The sequence below is a fragment of the Zingiber officinale genome, chromosome 8A (assembly GCF_018446385.1).
Source record: "Zingiber officinale cultivar Zhangliang chromosome 8A, Zo_v1.1, whole genome shotgun sequence".
Classification (NCBI taxonomy): domain Eukaryota; kingdom Viridiplantae; phylum Streptophyta; class Magnoliopsida; order Zingiberales; family Zingiberaceae; genus Zingiber; species Zingiber officinale.
The window spans coordinates 61,214,103-61,235,181 of NC_056000.1; the positions used below are offsets into that span (position 1 = coordinate 61,214,103).

At 40.6% G+C, this 21,079-nt stretch overlaps 2 protein-coding genes across 2 annotated transcripts; both read left to right on the forward strand.

The window, feature by feature from the left end:
• The first annotated feature begins 8,240 nt into the window (after positions 1-8,240).
• On the forward strand, positions 8,241-11,421 carry LOC122009230 (protein ENDOSPERM DEFECTIVE 1-like). The gene is made up of 6 exons (XM_042565309.1): positions 8,241-9,458; positions 9,537-9,656; positions 9,808-9,924; positions 10,012-10,104; positions 10,893-11,000; positions 11,076-11,421. The coding sequence occupies exons 1-6, from the start codon at positions 8,316-8,318 to the stop codon at positions 11,130-11,132; spliced, it is 1,638 nt and encodes a 545-aa protein (XP_042421243.1). The 5' UTR covers positions 8,241-8,315; the 3' UTR covers positions 11,133-11,421.
• A 628-nt stretch (positions 11,422-12,049) lies between these two features.
• Positions 12,050-19,494, forward strand: LOC122009232. The gene is made up of 12 exons (XM_042565310.1): positions 12,050-12,889; positions 13,577-13,706; positions 13,803-13,905; positions 14,556-14,679; positions 15,423-15,488; positions 15,716-15,754; positions 16,231-16,311; positions 16,425-16,472; positions 17,680-17,730; positions 17,804-17,872; positions 18,525-18,749; positions 18,917-19,494. Exons 1-12 carry the CDS (start codon positions 12,731-12,733, stop codon positions 19,160-19,162), a joined length of 1,341 nt encoding a protein of 446 aa, XP_042421244.1. The 5' UTR covers positions 12,050-12,730; the 3' UTR covers positions 19,163-19,494.
• Positions 19,495-21,079: the final 1,585 nt, after the last annotated feature.

Consider the following 21,079-nt stretch of genomic DNA (forward strand, 5'->3'; position numbering starts at 1 on the left):
CACATCGCCGGCCGGCTTCACCTTCTTCCATATTAAGTCACCGACCTGGAATGTTCTGGGAATTACACGTCTGTTGTAATTCTGCTTCATTCTTTGCCTGTACGCCATCAGGCGGACGGCTGCTTTAGCTCGTGCTTCGTCAACTAGGTCCAACTCCAGCTGTCTCCGCGCGACGTTGTCCCCATCGTAGTTCTGGACCCGATTGGACTCGACTCCGACCTCGACTGGGACGACCGCCTCGCCCCCGTATACTAAATGGAACGGTGTTACCCCCGTTCCCTCTTTTGGGGTTGTGCGAATGGCCCATAGCACGCCGGACAACTCATCCACCCAGCTTCCTCCCATGTGATCGAGTCGAACCCGAAGCATTCGCAGGATCTCCCGGTTGGCTACTTCGGCTTGACCATTGCTCTGAGGATACCCACGGAAGTGAAGTGTTGTTCGATGTCATACCCCTTGCACCATTCTCTGAGCTGCTGACCAACAAACTGCCACCCGTTATCTGAAATGAGCCGATGAGGAATGCCAAACCGACAGATTATATGCTGTTAGATGAACTTTTTGACCATCTGCTCAGTTATTTTGGCCAGTGGTTCGGCCTTGAACCACTTAGAGAAAAAGTCGACCGCCACTAGTAAAAACCTCCACTGCCCAGTCGCCATAGGGAAATGTCCTACTATATCCATACTCCACTGGTTGAACGAGCAGGACACAGCAGACGCCTTCATCCTCTCCGTTGGCCTATGGGAGAAGTTGTGGAACTTCTGACAGGAAAGGCAGGTGGCGACGGTCCGAGCGACGTCTTCCTGTAAAGTTGGCCAGAAGTATCTGGCCAGCAGGATCTTCCTAGCCAACGATCGCCCGCCCGGATGACCTCCGCAAGATCCTTGATGTACTTCCTGGAGAATATATTCTGCGTCCTCCGAGCTGACACACTTCAACAGCGGGTGGAAGAACAACTTTTTGTAAAGCTGGTCCCCAATGAGTGTGAACCGACCGGCTCTCCTCCTCAGTAGCCGGGCTTCCTCCCGATTGGACGACGTGGCTTCCGAGCGTAAAAATTCCATTATGGCATTCTCCAATCGCTTGGGAATGTGAGGCCTTCCATCCGGTCGATGTGCTCCACCAAGGACACCTGCTCAACTGGCTGTTCGATGACGATCGACGATATTGAGCTAGCGAGCTTGGCTAATTCGTCCGCTGACTGGTTCTCGGCTCGGGGGTTCTTCTGTATGACAACCTCGATCAAGTTAGTCCTGAGCTTTTCAAAGGCCTCCGCGTAGAGCCGGAGCCTTGCGTTGTTTATCTCGAAGGACCCCTAGAGCTACTGAGTGGCCAATTGGGAGTCAGAGTACAGTATCACCCGGCGGGCTCCCACATGTCGCGCGACCTGTAGGCTGGCTATGAGACCTCATATTCTGCCTCATTATTTGTTACCCGGTAATCCAGTCGGACGGATAGATGCATCCGCTCTTCTTGAGGAGAAAGCAGCAAAATACCGATTCCACTACCGAGCCGAGTGGATGACCCGTCCACAAATACTTTCTACAAAGCTTCGGGCTCAGGATTGTGTACCTCAGTTACAAAATCTGCCAAGGACTACGCCTTAATCGCCGAACGGGCTTGATACTGGATGTCGAATTCACTGAGTTCCGTCGTCCATTTGGTGAGTCGCCCGGACACCTCTGGATTCAGGAGCACTCTTCCCAGCGGGCTATTTGTCATAACAATGATCGTATGCGCCAAGAAATACGGGCGGAGTCTACGAGCGGCGAGGACTAAAGTGAACGCAAGCTTCTCGAGGCCAGTGTAGCGAGACTCGACATCTTTTAAAATGTGGCTCAGGAAATACACGGGCTGCTCCTCTTCGCTTCCTTTCACCAGCGTCGAGCCGACAGCATGCTCGGTGGAGGACAAGTATATGCAGAGCGGCTCGCCTACGTTCGGCTTAGCCAGCAGACCCTCCATTTGTTGCCCGGCTTGGAGACTAGTACTACATTTGCGAGCCAGCTCGGGAATTGCACCTCCAATATGTGCCCTGCCTCCAGGAGCTTCTCTACTTCTGCTCGAATGATGACATTCTGTTCAGCACTGAAGTCTCTCTTCCTTTGCTTCACCGGCCGAGTGTCCGGTCGGACATGAAGCTCGTGTTGCGCTATGCTTGGCAGGACTCCTGGCAGCTCATGAGTCGACCAAGCAAAGACGACGCAGTTTTGTTGGAGACATTTGATCAGCTCCTCCTTCTGGCTTGCCTTCAGGTCAGACGCTATAAAAGTCGTTGCCTCCGGTCAGGCAGGGTGGATTTGTACTTCCTTTTTTTCCTCGTAAATTAAAGTAGGGGGTTTTCAGCTATAGCATTTACCTCAACACGTGGCGTTTTCCAAGCGACATTTGCTTCAGCTCGAACCATCTCCACATAACATCGTGGGGCTGCTAATTGGTCTCCGCGGACTTCTCCAACTTGATCTTCTACGGGGAATTTGACCTTTTGGCAAAAGGTGGAGACGACCGCTCGGAACTCGTTGAGAGCCGGTCACCCTAAGATCACATTGTACGTGGAGGGAGCGTTGACTACGATGAAGTTAACAGTCCGCGTTCTTCTGAGCGGCTCCTCTCCCAGCGAGATAGCCAGCTGGACCTGTCCGACCGGTAAAACTTCATTAACGGTGAACCCGTAGAGGGGGTTGTCATCGGCAGCAACTCGGCTCGATCGATTTGCAATTGGTCGAAGGCCTTCTGGAAGATTATGTTGACCGAGCTGCCTGTATCAATAAAGATATGGTGAATAGTGTAGTTAGCTATTACCGCTCGGATGATGAGGGCGTCATCATGCAGGACTTCGACTCCCTTGAGGTCCCTAAGCCCAAAGCTGATCTCGGGCCCGTTCGCCCGCTCCTGACTGCAGCCAATAGCATGGATCGTAAGTTGCCTTGCATGTGCCTTTCTTGCCCTGTTGGAGTCACCTCCGGTTGGTCCACCAGCGATGATGTTGATTTCTCATCGGGACGCGTTGCTTCTATTCTCTTCCTCCCGAGCGGATTGCCTGGGACGCTCGTGCGACGCCCGAGGTTGAGTCCTGGGCTGCTGATGACTTTGTCGCTCAGGGGATTCTCTTTCTACACGCCGACCATGACTCTGGTGTCGGTGTCGCCGATCTGGCGAAGGTGATCAGCGGCGATAATTCCTCGGCGTAGGATGAGCGATTGGGGGGAGGCTCCGACAATCGCGTGTGTTGTGGGTTGCTGACTGATGGAGCGAACAAAACATGGGAGTCCATACCTTCCCTTTTGGCTTAGGCCGATCGACCACTACTTGTTGAACGGCGTGCGACCTTGCTTGTTGATGAGGTCGGGCTGCTTCCGCCCAAGGTCCTCTAGGTGGATGGTAGCTAGTGGGAGGTTTCCGCTCGGCTGAGGCCGGTGGCTCAGATGGTGCTTCTTTCCTTCTGGCCGCCTGGGCTTCCTCTACGTTGATATATTCATTGGCTTTGTACAGCATATAGTCGTAGTCGCGAGGCGGCTTTCTGATGAGCGAGCGGAAGAAATCACCGTCCACAAGCCCCTGTGTGAACGCATTCATCATAGTTTCTGAAGTGACCGTTGGGATGCCCATGACTACCTGGTTGAAGCGCTGGATGTAGGCTCGGAGTGGCTCCTTCGAGCCTTGTCTGATGACGAATAGATTGACGCTGGTCTTCTGGTAGCGCCTGTTGCTCGTGAAATGATGGAGGAAGGTCGTTCGAAAATCTCTAAAGCTCTTAATTGATCCGTCCGGCAACCTCCGGAACTAGCGTTGAGCCGAACCAGACAATGTAGTAAGGAAAACCCTGCATTTGACTCCGTCGGTGTATTGGTGAAGAGTGGCAGCGTTATCGAACTTATCGAGATGGTCGTTCGGATCGGTTACACCACTATACTCCCCGATTGATATTGGAGCATAATGCTTCGGGAGAGAGTCTTGCAAGATCGCCTCTGAGAACTGACGATTAACCCGCTAGGGGGATGACTCCGTGCGCGGTGTCTTCCCCTTTCTGGAGTCCCGTACGGGTGCTTTATCGGACGATCCCTGGTTGGCTAGGGCCAATTCCGACGGCGTCTGGAACAATGCTCGATGGAATGGAATAGGGGCGGTCGACGCGTCCCCTGGTGTGCTGGTCTGCCCCTTGTTCTGAGCCCAGGTAGAATATTATTCCGGTCGGTCCTCCATTGTCGCCCGACCTCCAGAAACTGAGGCGGCTTGCTGCATTATCCTCTCAGCTTGGGCCTTCTGCCGTTGCTCTACCATCTTTGCGGCTCGTGCCTGAATGAGTGCCTCTAGTTCCTCGGGAGAGAGCGTTACCATGAGTTGGCGTCCAGCTTCTTCCATCTTCTCTGCTTGGATTCAGGTGCGTTCCCACAGACGACGCCAATTTGATCCTGTTCGAGCGCTGAGTCGACGGACACTGGGGGCGTGGCGCTCTCCGCTGTCTTCGACTGGTGGTGTGGATCTCCGGTGAACCTGCAAAAAAGCCAAGCCGGGAAGGGGTTCCCGGCGACGACCCTCCGACGCTCAAGTCAAGCAACGAAGAAGAAAGGAGGCAGAGTAACTGTGGTTACAGTGATGAGAATTATGCATACCTCCGTCGAAGTTTGGGGTCCTTATATAGAACCCCGAGGAGGCGCGTGCACGCTCATCGATGCGTGCACACTTCCCCAGACATACCTCAGAATGGATGTGTAGGAAAAGTACGCCTGACGCCATTCCGCAATCGTCCGAGTATATCCCTGACGTGACGGTGGAAACTTCCACCGTACGATACTCTGTCCGGTCCGGCCGCCGACCATGCTATTTGTCGGCGACAAACGTCTCGAGGATGATGTTACCAGCTGTCCCTTTCGTCTTTTTACGTCTTTTGTCGGTTCTAGGGCCAAGCGGTCCTGCCGCTCGGCGCTCCTAGTACTCGGGCACGTGTATACATCGGACCGAGCGAGAAGATCCTCGGTTCTATGCTCGGATGGGATCTCGCACCTCCGTGATCTGTGCTCCGACCCATAAGCTCCTTTACCTTGAGCGTCGGAAGCTCGACCTGCGGTCGAGCTATACTCCGTTCGGCTTGTGGGTATCCGGCCGGTTGGTCAGAGGTCCTGTCTGCTCGGTAGGATCTCGGGGCCGCTCCTATTGACCTTTGACCTCCACGTGCCGTTGACCGCTGCCGACGTGGGTCCCCTGTCCTTACCACCGGATCACCAAATATCTCGGATATCCTTAAATGCTGAAACCAATATTAATTATATTTGTGTGTTGTGCAAATATCTTGAAGGTTGTAATGAACAAGAATATCACTTAGAGTGTTTTTGAGAGTCAATGAGGTAGTATCACTAATACTTTTGATTACAAAAAAATCAGTCTGTCAGAATCCTGTTGTTATTCACGAACCTCAAGATAAGAATCATTTGCTCATGTTTAGATTCATCATGTGCTTCATCAACCAGAATACAAAAGTTTGCATCCCTAATTTCACTTCGAATTATCTGCTGCACTCTATTGGCCATAATATTCAAAACCTCTTTTATACTTTTGAAGAAGTATATGTATTATTTCTCGCAGCACTACTCAATGCATCCTCAACTTATTTATTAAGCCATCCAAAAGCATCCAACATTTCAAGAAAATTCCCTCGATTCAATCACTTAGATGATTCATTATGCCCCCTGAAAGAACAATCTTGACGTGCAAGCCACCGAACACTTGTAATTGTGATTTTAAGATACAGACAATTTTTCTAGACTCCCTCATTTGATACAACAATCATTACTTTGTTAATATGCTGAGATGGTTTCATGAGACCTTCGACCTTTTTCAAAGATGTATTATGATGTGGTGAAGATTAAATACCAACATGAGTGAGAAATGCACATTTATCTCCATTACATACCTTCTTCCAATGTTAAATTCATCGATAGCCAATAATGAAAGATTTGCTTGAGTAGGATCGGTAAGAAAAAGAAAGCAATAAAAGCAATATGCCTTATCTGTTGAAGAAGAGTATTCCAGTCGACCGCTGAAATTTATTATACCAATGTTCTTGGAATTTACATGTTTGCTTGCCAAATTATGTTCGTTGATATGTCAAAAGTTTCGGTTGATATGGTCTAACATTTAGGTAAGTTCGTCGAACCTGGTCTCGTTCATTTATTGGATATTCACATATTTGTTTCTTCTTTTCTAGATCACGTTCAATAGAAACAGATAGTTCTGTGATAAGATTAGAAAGTGAAGACTCTATGAATTCAGAAGACGTGACTACTGAAAGGGGGACATTAGGAATTGAGGGACCTTCAGATTGGTTTTTTTTTTTTTTTAAAAATAATAAAATTTTTCCTAGCAGATTGATGATTTCCCATTTTCAATCTAAAAACGATAATAAAATTTTTCCTAGCAGATTGATGATTTCCCATTTTTCAATCTAAAAAATAACTCCTATTAAGCAAATCAATTATATTATTAATAGTTAAATCTCAAGCAAAACTAGAATAACTAATACAATTTTAAGAAGACTAAGCTTCAACAAAATTTTTTGATAATTCTGTAAATACTAAATACTAAATAGCCATACATCATTAATTCTAAATTTTACAAATATTCATCTAAATATGAATAAATAATTAAATATAATCTATAGATTTATATTACCCATATCTTACTATTTTATTAAAAATCTCCCCCATTTACTAACTAACTTTGGTGAAGCCTAAAATGAATTTACGTTATTGTCCTTTTTTCTATTCACACTAAAAAAAATTCCAAGGTTTATTAGTAATTTTCTTTGGTTGTTTTATATAAAAAATATAGTTCTCTTTAGTCCCACATCTTAGAATTGAAACACTATGATCAAAAAAGCTTCTATAAATATTTTAGGCCGACGATGTTAAAAAATATACTTTTCTTAGTTTATTTTATTAAGATAAGTATAATATTAAATTAAAATAATTTTTTTGTATAGGGAAGCCCATTACAATAGTTTATTACTGGGATTCTCTAACGTGACACTAGAAAATAAAAATATTTCTCTCACGTAATCATTGAAACAAACAAATCGAGAATTATAACAAATTTCTAGTTATATTTGAATTAAACTCATATTTTATTATCTCAAGAAAAAATTCTCTCAAGACTCAAGCTCTACGCTTCTGCCCCTACTCTAGGCTTGAAATAAAAAAAAATTGAGAATTATAAACCAATTTCTAATCCTATCTGAATTAAACTCATACTTTATTATCTCAAGAAAAATGTTCTCTCAACACTCAACTCTGCCCCTACCTCCAGGCTCCAACTTCTCAAACCCCAACCCTTCGACTTCTTGTGTATCTCTTATGACTCATATGAAATGAAATAAATGATCAATGATTCAATTGCTTTTAACATTGGGCAAGAATGAGGAAAATGAGAATTAGATTTTGGACTGTGCTAAATTAAATTTGTATATTGGACATAATATTTTTTATTTTACTATGCTACTTAGTAGAGAATGAGCTAAAGAAAGCCTAGGCTATGGCCCAGACCTGTCACCCTTTACATCCGCCTATGGATGACTTAGAATGTATAACTATTGGCTTGTAACAAGGGCATATATTGTCGATAGGCTCTTGATAGGCACATCGTGCAAGGTACATGGTTTCGATGGATTACTAACGAGAAGACAATGCAACATGCAACCCGAAAAGAGGGGTAGAAAAAGAAGGAGAAGGAGAAGTTGAAGAAAGGTTCAAAATTGAGATTTTGCCCAAGTTGGGAAAATAAAAAGAACTTTTCGTTTAATTTTGGATGCATTAAAAAAAATCGCAATCCATTTTCTCCCATCGATTTTCGGTAATGCAAACTATTGTAATTAAAAATCAGAATAATGCTTAATTATCTTCGAATTTATTTCTATTGTATAAAAAAAGTTATAAGTTTGAAGACTTATTCAAGGCCATTAAATTCCCTTTATTTATTTTAAATAATTTATTTCCTTTTTGTAATAATACAAAGAAAAACGATGACGGATCCTTCGGTAACGGAATCCAAAAGTTATGTCTGGCTATTCTCACATTCATTGCTTGGGTCCATCAGACATCCAATAATAAAGCGGTATGTTTTCCGGGTACAATACAAACGGTAAACGTTTACTTAACATAAATACCTCCAAAGAAGTGAGAACTAGCCGTTGCTCTCGTCCCCAACCGAACGGCTACTTCTTCTTCTTCTTCGCCCCTAAATTGAACCTTTGTTCTTCTTCTTCTCCTCCAATTCTTGCGTGGAGAGAGGAGAGATCTGGATCTAGTTCGACGACGATCATGGATTCCGATCCCCATTCTTCGTTCGTTCCTCTTCACGGATCAGAATCGGAGGCGAATCGCCTTGGTCTCCCCCTTCCGCCGCCGCCGCCGCCGCCGCCGACAGGCGACAAGCCGCCGCGCCGCCCCCGCGCAAGGCAGGTCAGCTCTCGGTACCTCTCACCCTTCCCCTCCCCTTCCTCCTACTCTTCTCACGAAACCCTAAACGTCGCCGCCTCCTCGAGAAACTCGTCGCCTAAGATCCATCCGATCCAGAAGTTTCACCCATCTCGCTTTAGCCCCTGCCACGTACCTTCAGAAGAGGCTGACGAGAACCAACCACTTACTGGTGCCGTCAGGCGCAGCTCCGAAACTCCCCTCCCCGGTACCTCCTTTCATTCTAAGCCCCCCGGGACCCTCAAGAAGAAGGCTGTAGTTCGACTTTTCGCTGACAACAACCACCACGAGGCGGCGGAGCAACCCCCTCCTCCGGCCAGGCCAGTCGATCCGAAGCGGCGACAGAGGCCTGGAACCCCGATTGCACATTCTGCTCTTGATCCCGCTACTGCCATCCCTAGAGCGAAAAAGAACCGCCCCCCTACGCCGGCGCAAGTTAGCCTCTTTCCTTATGAAAGCAGCGTTCGTGGAGGAGAAAAGAGCCGATCGGAGGATACCTCGTCGGAGAATTCGTTCTCAGATGCGGAGATATGCAGCGTCAGTAGTCAAGGAGAAATCTGCGATAGCCCGCCCCTCATCCCTCCAGCGTCATCCAGGTTGAGGGCGACCGGCGATGTTCGGTCCTCCATGCCAGAGGTTGACCTCTTGCCGACCATGTCCGCCAGAAGGCAAGATGCGGGTGAGGATGCTTCATGTAGAGCGTCGACCAACTCCATCAGCCTCCGCTCCCTGGGCTCGGCGTTGCCCAGCCGACAACAGCAGCACCCTCTCAATCTGAGCAAATCTGTCAGTAGGCCGCTCTTTTCGTTGAAGCCACCCCAACCGCCGTGCGCTAAACCCGTTACAGGGGCAAAAAAGGTCCCCAAATCATCTGCTCGGCAGGAGGATATCCACATGCTTAGGCTACTTGACAATAGTTACATGCAGTGGAGATTTATCAATGCAAAAGCTCGGGCCACAGAGGAAGCCAAGCGAGTTATTGCCCAGGTTAGAGCCATAGCAATTGAAAACGCTTCCTTGTCGATTCTGTCAGACAAATACTGATATTTTTTGGATGGTTTCCAGAGGTCACTATATGGAACATCAACTAGGATTTCTGAGCTTCAAAACTCTGTCAAGGAGAAAAAAGTCCAGCTCGAAGAGCTGAAAAGAAGTAGGAACTTACTATCCATCATTACTCATCAAGTAAGAGTGGTTCTTCTTAAAGATATTGATATAATTCCATCACTTGTATCTGTCTATTATTATCGTGTCTAGAGATTTAGATACAAATATGTGGATTATTGCATTATTGTGCTCTGTATTTTTAAACTTGGCCTAATATTTTGAATTTTAGATTGCACATTTGGGTGAATGGAACAGTGTTGAAGAAGAGTATTCATGTTCTCTTTCGGGGATAACTAAAGCTCTGCAGGATGCATCACTTCGACTCCCAGTTGCTGAAGATGTTAAGGTATGGTTGTACCTCTAGGTTGATTTTTCTATCTCACAAATTCTTTTTTTCTGGGGATTAAAGATTATTAGTTTATTGATTTTGTAGGTTAATATCAGAGAACTTGAAGAAGTTCTGAACTCATCGTTGCTTATAGTGGAGGAATCTTTGTCGTCATTCATGGAAAAATTTCAACCAAAGGTGAGATTTAGAAAAGAAATCATGAAATGTTACTATAGTTTTTTTTTCCTTACTACAAACAAAGAGTTGCTACAAGCTCATCCTGCGTAGCGGTAAGATTTTTTATCATCAATTCAGTATCCTCTAACATATACATGAACATTGCACAACATGTTCTATCCTCATTCTATCGATTTACATCATTATTATTACAGTGTTGAACTAAAATCAGTTAAATTTCCTTGGCTAGATGATTTCATTTCGTTTTTGTTGATTTCCCATGGTCCAACAAAAGTGAGTCTAAGTTGTTATGATTTGAGATTAGATAACCATGAATTCTTGACTTGATATGGAACTTGAAACGAAAATTTCTTTTTTATGTGTGTTTGTATGAACCATTAGAGATTCTTTTATAAAGATGTAAACTCTAATGGGGACTGAACAAAGTTCTTTCCTTGTGGTGCTCTGATGTGTCTTTGTTGTTGTTTCCATCACCGTCTTTGTAATCTTTGTATGTGTTATCACACATTATGCTTAGACTACTAGTGTCTTATGATTTGAGATTAGATGACCATGAGTTCTTGACTTGGTATGGAATTTGAAAGGGAAATTTCTTTTTGTGTGCGTTTGTATGGACCATTAGAGATTCTTTTTGAAAGATGTAAATTCTAATGCCGACCGAACAAAGTTCTTTCCTTGTGCTCTGATGTGTCTTTGTTGTTGGTTCCATACTTTGTAATCTTTGTATGTGTTATCATGTTATGCTTAGACTAGTAGTGTCTTGTGTAAGTGGATTGCTCTTGCCACAGGCTGAAGATATCGACATTGGAGCTTCAGATCTAGCAAGTTGCATCAGTAATGAGAGAATTCTGATCGAGGAATGTGGAAATCTATTATCACAAACACACGAGATGCAAGTAAGCCTACATCTTCTCACGTCTTATTTATTAACTAGGAATCAAGAACAAAAGTTTGAATAGTTATCTTTACAGGTCAAGGAATGCAGTTTGAGAGCCCAACTTATTCAAGCCAAGCGAAGTAGTCAATAGATGGATGGATCCTCCAGTTTGAGAGCTCAATTCTTTCTTTCTCAAAAATGGGCAACAAATGCAACATAGTTTGGTGAAGGCTCGTCTTGGAACCCTAGTTCGTCACACTATTCTTTTTGCTGTCATGGATTCATCATAATTCATGGCAAAGGCAATAATACCTGAGAGAAAATTCAGTGTCGACTAACTTAAAGCAAACAAAGTCTTCGATTTTTTTTAATTTTTTTCCCCCTTGTATCTTGTATCTTGTATCTTGCTTCTTACATTCATGCTTTCATGAATTTTTCACTGTGAAATAGTGTTAACAGATATTTCATATTCTTTGATTTTTAAAAGATCTTGAAATTTACGAGTTTTACATATCTAAAATTTCTTTACTTTCTTTCAAAAAGTACATTTCATTAATGCATTGATGAACATTATTGTGTGGGTTTTTTTTTGATGTATTGAAGAATGGCGAAAAGTGGGACATGGAGTTTTGAATTTATGAATTCAGCCAAACGCATCGTCATAATACTCGTTGCCATTTTACATGAACTCTAACTCTAATCCTCGTCATCCTCTATATTCTTTTCCTGTTCTCGATCCCATAGCGACTCCCGACAAGTTCATATTATTCTCGCAGAGTTGACTACGTAGAAAAAAAAGCATAGTCAGCAACCTTGAACGATGCATCAGATTTTTGCCACACCAATATCAATTAAATTGTAAAAAAAAAAATGACTGTAAATAATCCATGGAAAATGGCCATTGTGTGTAATGCTGCATTATTTTTCCATAATCGTAATCGTATACGTATTTCTATACGGTCCAGTCCATCGAGTTGCATACTTGCATGCACGCGGACGAGGAGGAGACCTCTATGCGACCTCTTCTTCTTTTTTTTCCCCTTCCCTCGCTTTTCATTTTTCTTTCTCGTCTTCCTCCGTTCAAACCCTAGAAATCCAATCCCAGCAGCCTCCGTCACTCGCCCGCGTATCCTTTCCCTTCCAGATTCTCCGAATCGAACCTCCTCCGCTGCCGCCGCTGCCCTTCGCTCCCTCCCTCGCTCGCGCGCAGCCTCCTCCACGATCCCGTGCCCTAACTGTCCCGGTTCCTGGACGAGCTCCGGCTCCCGAGCTCTCTTCGAATTGTCACCGGGACGCCTATTGCCGACGCCCCATAGGGGTTCTTTGGGCTTGAGGAGCGAACTCTCGTTGAAAAAACCCGGCGCTTTGGCGGTCTTCCTCATTGGTTCGAATTTAGGGCATTGGCGTATTTGAGAAAAATCGCATTTTTGGTTGCGCACACGTGGTTTTGGATGGGCTTTAAGTTTAGGGACATTGGGAATCTATGGTTTGATTTGGTTTGAGCTCGTTGTGGGTTTTGGGCAGCTGAATTCTGCTTTGTCGAAACCTTGTCATAATTGGGGAGCCCTAGTAGCCTCGGAGGTATTTCTTAGTTTCTGAAGTGTTGGAAGTGGCTTTTTGAGCCGTTTTTGATTGGGGCTACTGAGTCTGTGAGTCATTGGCGTTCGTGTTACTCCAATGAGCAGAGCAGTGGAGTGAGTTCCGAGCAGAGGAATCAGGTTGGTACTGGTACAGGGATGATGTTTTGATATGAGTAGACTGTCATTTAGGCCTCGTCCTCTTGACATTCATAAGAAGCTCCCCATTGTAAAATCTGTGAAAGAGTTTGAGGATGATGATGCTCCCACTGCCACCACTTCAACCCGAAATTCTCTACTGCAACGAATCGCAACAACTTATGAGAGTGAGGTAATCCAGATTTTTGGACAATGCTATATTTTCAACTAATCATTGCATGCTAGTAACTGACGCCGCCTTAGTTTTTATTGAACACCTTTTGGTTGTTGTGGCACTTAACATGATTAGTACTATTCAAATAAACATACAATATGCATACTCCATCTGAAGCATCTGTTCTCTCAGTTAATATTTACGCTACTGCTGAACCATATTTCTCAAAGCCTCAGAGGTGCTGTAGCTTGCACCAAGTGAAATTTTGCCGAGAGAAAAAAAAACCTGTTCATCTGCAGATAGTTTTATTTTTGAAAGTTTCATAGGTTTTTATAAATTTTATTTTTTTGGAGGATGCTTCTTACTAATCTGAAGTTCTAGATGTCAATATCCCTCGACAGATGCAGTATTAGCTTCCAGTTGCATGCTTACAGATTTATGTCCTTTTTATCCTCATTTGGGGTTCATTCCTCTTTCAAATCTAAAATAACAAATTTTCTTACATGTGATTATGATTCAGTCATGTAGTTACATTTTTGCACGTGCAAACTCATGTATTTCCTTTAAAAAATGAACTGGAGTAACTTTTCACTGAAAATGCTTCCATTTGGCTTATTCAAAATTCAGTGTGTATGTGTTTCGTAGTTTCATTCATTGTGTCTATTAGATAGTTAGGCTGATGTGACTAATGTTTACCTTTTATAGAAGCATCAAAATCTTGGAAAGAGATCTTCACAAGAAATTCCTACTCCCCAATTCAGCTCTGTGGAAACGTACGAAAGAGATTATTCTCGCACCTTTGCTCAAACAACTTGTTACATACGTGGAAGAGGAGGTAAACTGCCTTTTTCTGATAGTAATAGCTAAAAATAGGGCATACAAATTGGCTTCACTTTGTTACTACACATTATGTGTGTATTACTCTTTACAGCCAGGGCTGAGATTGGTGAATTTGTCGAGTATGATCTGGATGATGACGACGAGGATTGGCTTGAAGAGTTTGACTACGAGAGAAAAATCCTATCACCAGAAAAGTAATGAAATAAATCCTAGTATTTCCTTTATATGTTTAGTATGTTATTATGCTTAATTTAGCAATATGATGTCTGCCTTTTTAGTTGAGAATATTAGTTCCAGTAAGTTCAATTACTTTTATTGATTCTATTACTAGAAAAGTAATGATATCAAATTTCCTTATATATTTACTGACCACGGATACTTAATTTTGAAAATGAATCTGGTTTCTAACTGAGAATCTTAGTTCGAGTAAAAAAAAGTAAATCCAATTATAACATGCTAGATATGTTTTATTATTATTATTATTTAGAGCATCACTATTCTCCATTCAATATGGGAAAATAATTCCTTTTGCTAGAATTCTGATTTTCTAGGCGGAGTCCAGTCCATGCATTGAGTGTGTGAAATCTGATTTTCAATTAATATTATCATCAAAAAGTCCCTTAATCTTTGAATAAGTAGCAAATTAATCAAACAAAGGATATGCATGCTCACTCTCTCGTTCAGTTGCATAGTTGGGGTTACATTCCCCCCTCCTTTTACATTTTAAAAGTAGATATCTTCTTGTACAAAAAGCAAAGGTGTTTCCAATTCAGTAAAGAGGCTTATTTTTGTTGCCTTTTCCCTTTCTGCTGTTATTTTTCATGTGTTATATGCTTCATTCCAGGTTTGAGTCCCTGCTGTTCAAGTTGGAGATTTTGGATCACAGAGCTCGAGAAAGAGCAGGAGTCCTAACATCCACATTTGGAGCTCCTATTCCTGTTCTTTTGCAGTTCGACTCCGCAGCAGAGGTTAATCAGTGAAAACAATATTAGGGAATCTTATTTGGCAACCTTAAGGATTTTTTCTTCTTCTTTTGTTTGCAAGCTTGTTCTATGATTATCCATCTCTCCATCAGCCAAAGAATATGTTGGTTAGCACATTCCTTTATGCTGATGTAGTTTTTTTTCCTTAGCACATACCTAAAAAATTCTAATGTTCCTTGCTTATGATTGTTTATTGATAGTTGGTTGGAAACTTTTTTGAGTGTGGATATGATTATGTCTAGTTGGCTTGCACATGGTGCTTTGACAGCATCTGTTCTTGGACTAATCATGTCTAAGTTGGACAGGGCCTTAACTGTTGAGTTATTCACATCTTCACGAGTTGGGGATGGGATATGGATGGAAGAGAAGAAACATTAGCGAACTTGTCAAAGAAGAGGTTCAGTTTGGTGTGGATTCTGATACTGAAATAGATGATAATATGGTGGCATAGGTGGAAGGATTGAGTTATTTTGCAGTTACTTGGTTTGCTGCACACATGATTATAAAAAAGAATGAAAAAAAGTTCCCAATGGTGACATGGTGTCAGTATTTTGTAAATTTTTCCTGTTTACTAGAGACATTTTTAAGCTAACATTTCAAAGTTAGCCAACTTTGAAAAAAATATGTGATTTTTTGTGCATATATTCAAAATCTGAAATGTGAGTTCATGCATAGTTTCTAAGAAAGTATTTCAAGAGCCAGGCTTGCTAAAGTTTGCACATTTGCAGGCCTTGCAATCACTTGCAGTACGTTCCAGCATTTTGCAGTCTGTATATAATTACTGGAAATTGAAGGTATCATTCAATATGCACATTCTTTTTCAGAATGCTACTAACTATTAAGTGATGAGATTTTACATTTTTGTCAGATTGATTTGTGCTGTAGATAAAAACATTATTTATAATCTTGTTCATTAACTTTCCTTCTCTGTATTGCAAAAATGTGAAATAGTTCATTCTAACTGGAATTTGCTATTGCTTTATATTGGTCCCTTATTTTTATTCATAATCTTTTCTTGCAGCGGGAACAGTGGCAAAAGCCTATTTTGCGTCACTTGCAGGTTAGCTCTTTGATTAAGTAGCGATCTGTATGGATTTTAATTGATAGTTTCTTTCCCACAGTATATGTTTCTATATTGACTTGACCTTGATAAGACAGATTACTTTGATCTTGTAACAGTATTGATCAAAATGTTTAGAATACAGCTTTAGATACAAAAATCTGCATTTGTTATCATATAAATTGTGACTATGCTAACAGACATGCTGACACAAGGAGGTTTCTCCTTGCAAGAGCAGACACTGACATCTTCCTGAAACTGCAGTCCCTTTTTTGCTCCCAACACCTTGTGGAACTAGTATTATATGTGTGATCTTTTAAGGAAGTTCTCTATGAAGAAGTTTAATATTAACTTTTTTCTTCCTTGATATAGTGCTTTATGTTGATTATACTGGCTCAATTGTATAAGTGTATTTCTTTGATGCAATTCTCTGAAAAATAATTAACCTGAACATGGCTATTTCTGCTGTTGTTTAGCCGCCTCCTCCAGTTAATGATACCAATCCATATAATGTGTTTAGACCCAGGGAAAAGGCACACCGACTTCATACAAGAAGGGTAAGCCTGTCAAACATTATGTCAGAATTGTTTATCTTCTTGCTACTTTTCTTTGGAAGATCAATATTCCAAAAATGTACATTCTTGATATTCATTAAGTTTCCGTTTCTCAGATGCAAAGGAGGGAAAACAATGTTCAGTCATTTGAAAAACTTCGACAGGTAATGCTTCTTTTTCATTTTCAGTGGAATATTATTTCTTGAAAATGAAGTTATCAGGCATTTATGGGTGAATTCATAATTGACTTCTCACTCAATTTATGCTAACATAAATGAATCTTGTAATTTTCTTCTTTGGTGGTGTTTGGACCTTGAAAGCTGAAATCTATACATGACTATTTCATCAATATCTACACTATTTTCACTTAAGGTCTTTATGATGAGACCAATCCTAATTTTTGGTTTCATCTTAAATTAGTATGAGATTTGAAGATGCTTGATATGAAGGCATCTATATTTTTATGTTATTCTATCCCAAAGAGATTGTCCTGTGGACTCTGCCATGATCATCATCATCAAGCTATATTTCCTTTCCTGAAGCAGGGTAAAAGAAAGCCTAAGAGTTCTAGTAAAATTTTATTTATGTTAGTCAATTTGTGCGTCCATCATCGAGTCTATCTTTTCTCAGCTTGCAATAAGGTTTTTGTGTTGTTTGGTTGTGAAGCGTGTTTGCTCCTTAAAAATTTGCTTGAAAGTAGTTGCTCATTTGAGATTGAAACTGATTATTAATTCTCTGTTTTATCATATAGAAGAATCTTATTGTTTGCACTCTTAATGTAAATTAAGCACCACTACTTATCAGTGTTTTGTTGTAATAATCACTTCCCACTAGTTGTCTCTATAAGCAGCTTTGTCATTTCTGGAAGTGGGAAAAAACTTACGAGTCAATGCTCAACAACAAAGTGCACATAAGCAACTCTTTTTGTGACATTCAGGAGACAATTTAGGGTCCAATTGGTTTGTCATGTTGACTCAATCAGAATCATTTCTTTACTCATAACAAATGGTAACTTGTATTAGCCAGGAATAAGGAGTTTAATTGAGTTATTGTAGCTTAAAAACTTTCCTAGAACCAAATCACCTATTTCTATCGAGCTCATCACTTTTCTACATATTACACTGTTCTGTCTCCGACAAATTAATGGGCCAAATTTTGTCTGGTGTTGGAAGCTCAAATGATAATATATTAATGTAAGGCCTGATAATAATTTTCCGTATGAATGATAATAACTTTCTAGGCCTTTCGGGATGCTGCTATCTTTGCATATTCTAATTGCTCTCGTTCAGTTCTGTTCTAGTCTATATTAACTTTGTTTTAGCAATGTTGGTTCTCGAACTTATTTTTGTGAATGGAACTATTCGATTTCAGGTCAGGCGTAGCTTGGAGCAGGCAAGGAGAGTGGTGGAAGCCGTAATTAAGGTTTCTAGTTGCACATTTTTCTGCAATCCATACGATGAAAAAATATTGATTCATGACTAGCATATATATTCAGAGAGAAGAGAAGAAGCGAGAGTTTGTGGAATGCATGGTCAATCTCCAACGTGCTCAATTGAAGTACAAGGTACATTAAAAAAAAATCTATGGTCTCCTCCACTGACTAGGCTTTTATTGACCTACTTTCACTGCATTCTTTTTCATTTTAACCCAATTATTTGTGCCCGGAAAGTTGGAATGTAGATTTATGGTTTTCCTCCTCTGGCGATCTGTGGAAGGTAGTTTCACATTTTACTGCCTCTTAGAGTAGCAAGGCTTTCCACATCGACTAAAACCAGTAGCTTTCAACAGCTATATATGTATGCCATTTAATCTATCGCAGATCATTATGTCAGACTCTCAGTCATAGTGAGCTTGTAACCTCTTAACAATTTCCTTGACTATCCTCCTCAACCTGCAAATCAGTAGTTGATGTCATCTTGTTATATTATCAAGAACATCTTGTTATATTGTCTTCCTGATATCATGAAAATACTTGTGCTTCAGCTCCTGTCTTTGATATGAAATTAACCTGAAGTTGTTGCATCATAATTCATAATTATTTTGGTATTCTTTTTGGAAGTGTTGATAATTTGTTCGATGATAAGTTTTTTACATATCATATATTTGTTTGTACTGGTATATCATTGGTTGCTTGTAAAAGAGAATTGACATTTTTTCCAATGTTACCTAGTTCAACTTTTCCGTGAGTTTCCCGGCTTGACTAAAACTTGTTTCAGCATGAGGCACAGCTTGTCGATGACCGAACAGCACTCTCAGGTTTTCCAGAATCATTCAAGTTTACTTCTAGTGATGATGATGATATGGATGCCGATTATGCACGAGCTGGGCCCGCCTCTGTCCATCCAAACTATGCAGATTCCAATTTTATGGCCGTCCACAAAGAGCTAATGAGGCGAGAATCAAAACAGCAATATATATCAGATGGACGTCTACAGAGGATGGTATGCATTCACTTTCAAGAATTGTATTGTTTTCGATCTGCAGTTTGGTAGAAAGTTTCAATCGCAATTCCTTAATTTGTGTTTATTATGAATCTTGGACACTTGAAATAGTTGAACACTAACGCTTTGGTATTTCATCAAGGATTAACTCGTTGAATATGTTGCAGGATCCTGACGAGCCGATCATGCTTTTCACAAAACCTCTGGATTCAGATAGGCTTGCTGCCTTTGGCATCATGCCGCCATCTCGTCCGCCTACTGATGATGGTTCAGGCGTACCGACCTTCCGAGGCAGGATTGGTCGCGGGGGACGCATAATCTTTGATCGTCGTGATCCCCATTCCCAAGCTCCAATTGACCAGGAAACCTTTCCTTTTGCACCCTTTCGGAGGCCTCATCCGCCAAATGGCTAACAGTATTGCTTCTTGCATTTTTTTTTTCTCTTCCCATCATCTACTGGCAAACATTAGTAGGTTTGGAGAGAAGCAGTATAGGCCTTAAGATCAAGCCTTCCGATATCACTGATTCTATAGCATTAGGGTTCCTCGACGCAAGCTTGGACGCAAGTGAGACAGAGGTTGTGTACCGATTTAAGAACACTAAATTGGTATGATTTGTAGCTAGGCATGGTGAGGGTCTTTTTTTTCTTTGTACTGGCCATGGCGTTCGCTTCTTGCTCTCTCCAACCATTGTACACTTATTTGTCTTAGATTAAAGGCTAAGCATTCATTGTTTCTTCTTGTTCTATGTATGGCTTAAGGTTACTATCCATGTTTGCTATTTTTAGTTGACTTTTTTTGCTGTGCTTTTGGCGACGGGGAGGCTTGACATAACAGTAAGTTTTTACCGAGTGATCTGATGGTCACAGATTTGATGGTGGAAATTTTTTGCAATGTAGCATAAGGTTATGTTACTCTATTTTTGTTGTGCTTTTGGGGGGTTATAGTTACAACTATAGTTTATAGGATCATGCTTTAGGGTTAGGATTGAATCGGTCGGGATCGGATCATAGAATTATACGATTTTATCAAAAAAATTTAAAATCTTATCATATATGATTAATAATTAGAAAAAAATATCTAAAAAAATTTATTTACATATAAATAGATAATTACATGTAACCATTTACATTCAACATCTCATATTATATTATTACATGTTCAAATTTAAATTAACTAGTAATTTAATTAATTTTCTCACATAGTAATAATATTTATATTTACATATCATAAAATAAAAGAATATAAATTTTTTATTAATATAATAATAATAATAATAATAATAATAACATATTCAATGTTAAAAATATTTTCTTAGTTTATAAGATAGTCCAATTTAAAGGCTAACAAAATATTTAATGTACATAACAGAAGTTATTGAATCTTTTGATTCAGATATGAACGTCGTAAATAATCTTCTAAAAATTGATTGATGCCACACAATACTACAATAGGCATAGCCATTCAAAAACTCATCATTTTCGGAGAAAAAAATGACAGAATGTTATTGAAAAAAATAACTCAAAAATAATTAAACATATGCTTAAATAATTTAAAACTCTAACAACACGAAAAAAAGATAATAAAAAAAAGATAAAATGTTCTTAGCATCCGAAAAAGATTTAAATAATATTTTTTGGATTTTAAATAGGATGGTTAAGGATAAACTTTGAAATTTATTAAAGATATCTGAACGAGTTTTGATTTGATATATTATAGGCCCCGTGGTTTAATTTGAGTAAAAAATTATGACATCTCAAAATTTCCATCGATCCTGCTCCGATTTTATTACGATTTTACTGATTTTGTTCTGATCCTGTCGATTCTGTTGTAATTCTATTGTAAAAATTAATTCATCTTGGATCGATTTTGGATTTCTATATTATAAGATCGTATGATCTTACGATCCAGATCGTGATTTTACAAATCATGGTTACAACAGTGTTAACATAAGAGTATTTTTGAAAGATAATAAATATAATATAGTGTGTTTTTTTTATTTTTTAAAAATATATTTGTAAATTTTTTATAATGCCCCTAATTTTAAATATTTTCCTAAAAATATCTTCTAAAATATCCATCATCTATTTTTACTCAACTAGAACTCTTTCTAACGTCACCATCTCCTCTAATCTAGTGATGAATTATTTGTAATTGTAATTAGATCGTGGTCACGATTTGATCGTAATTAATTGTGATTTCTCCTTGAGTTCATCCTTCCAGGTTATAGTTTGGATTATCCATGACATTTAGCTCATCCGAAGATAGTGAGCAAGAAGCAAAAATGGAAGCAAAGGGCAATGATCTTCCTGGGTGCCAAGGATCCCGACT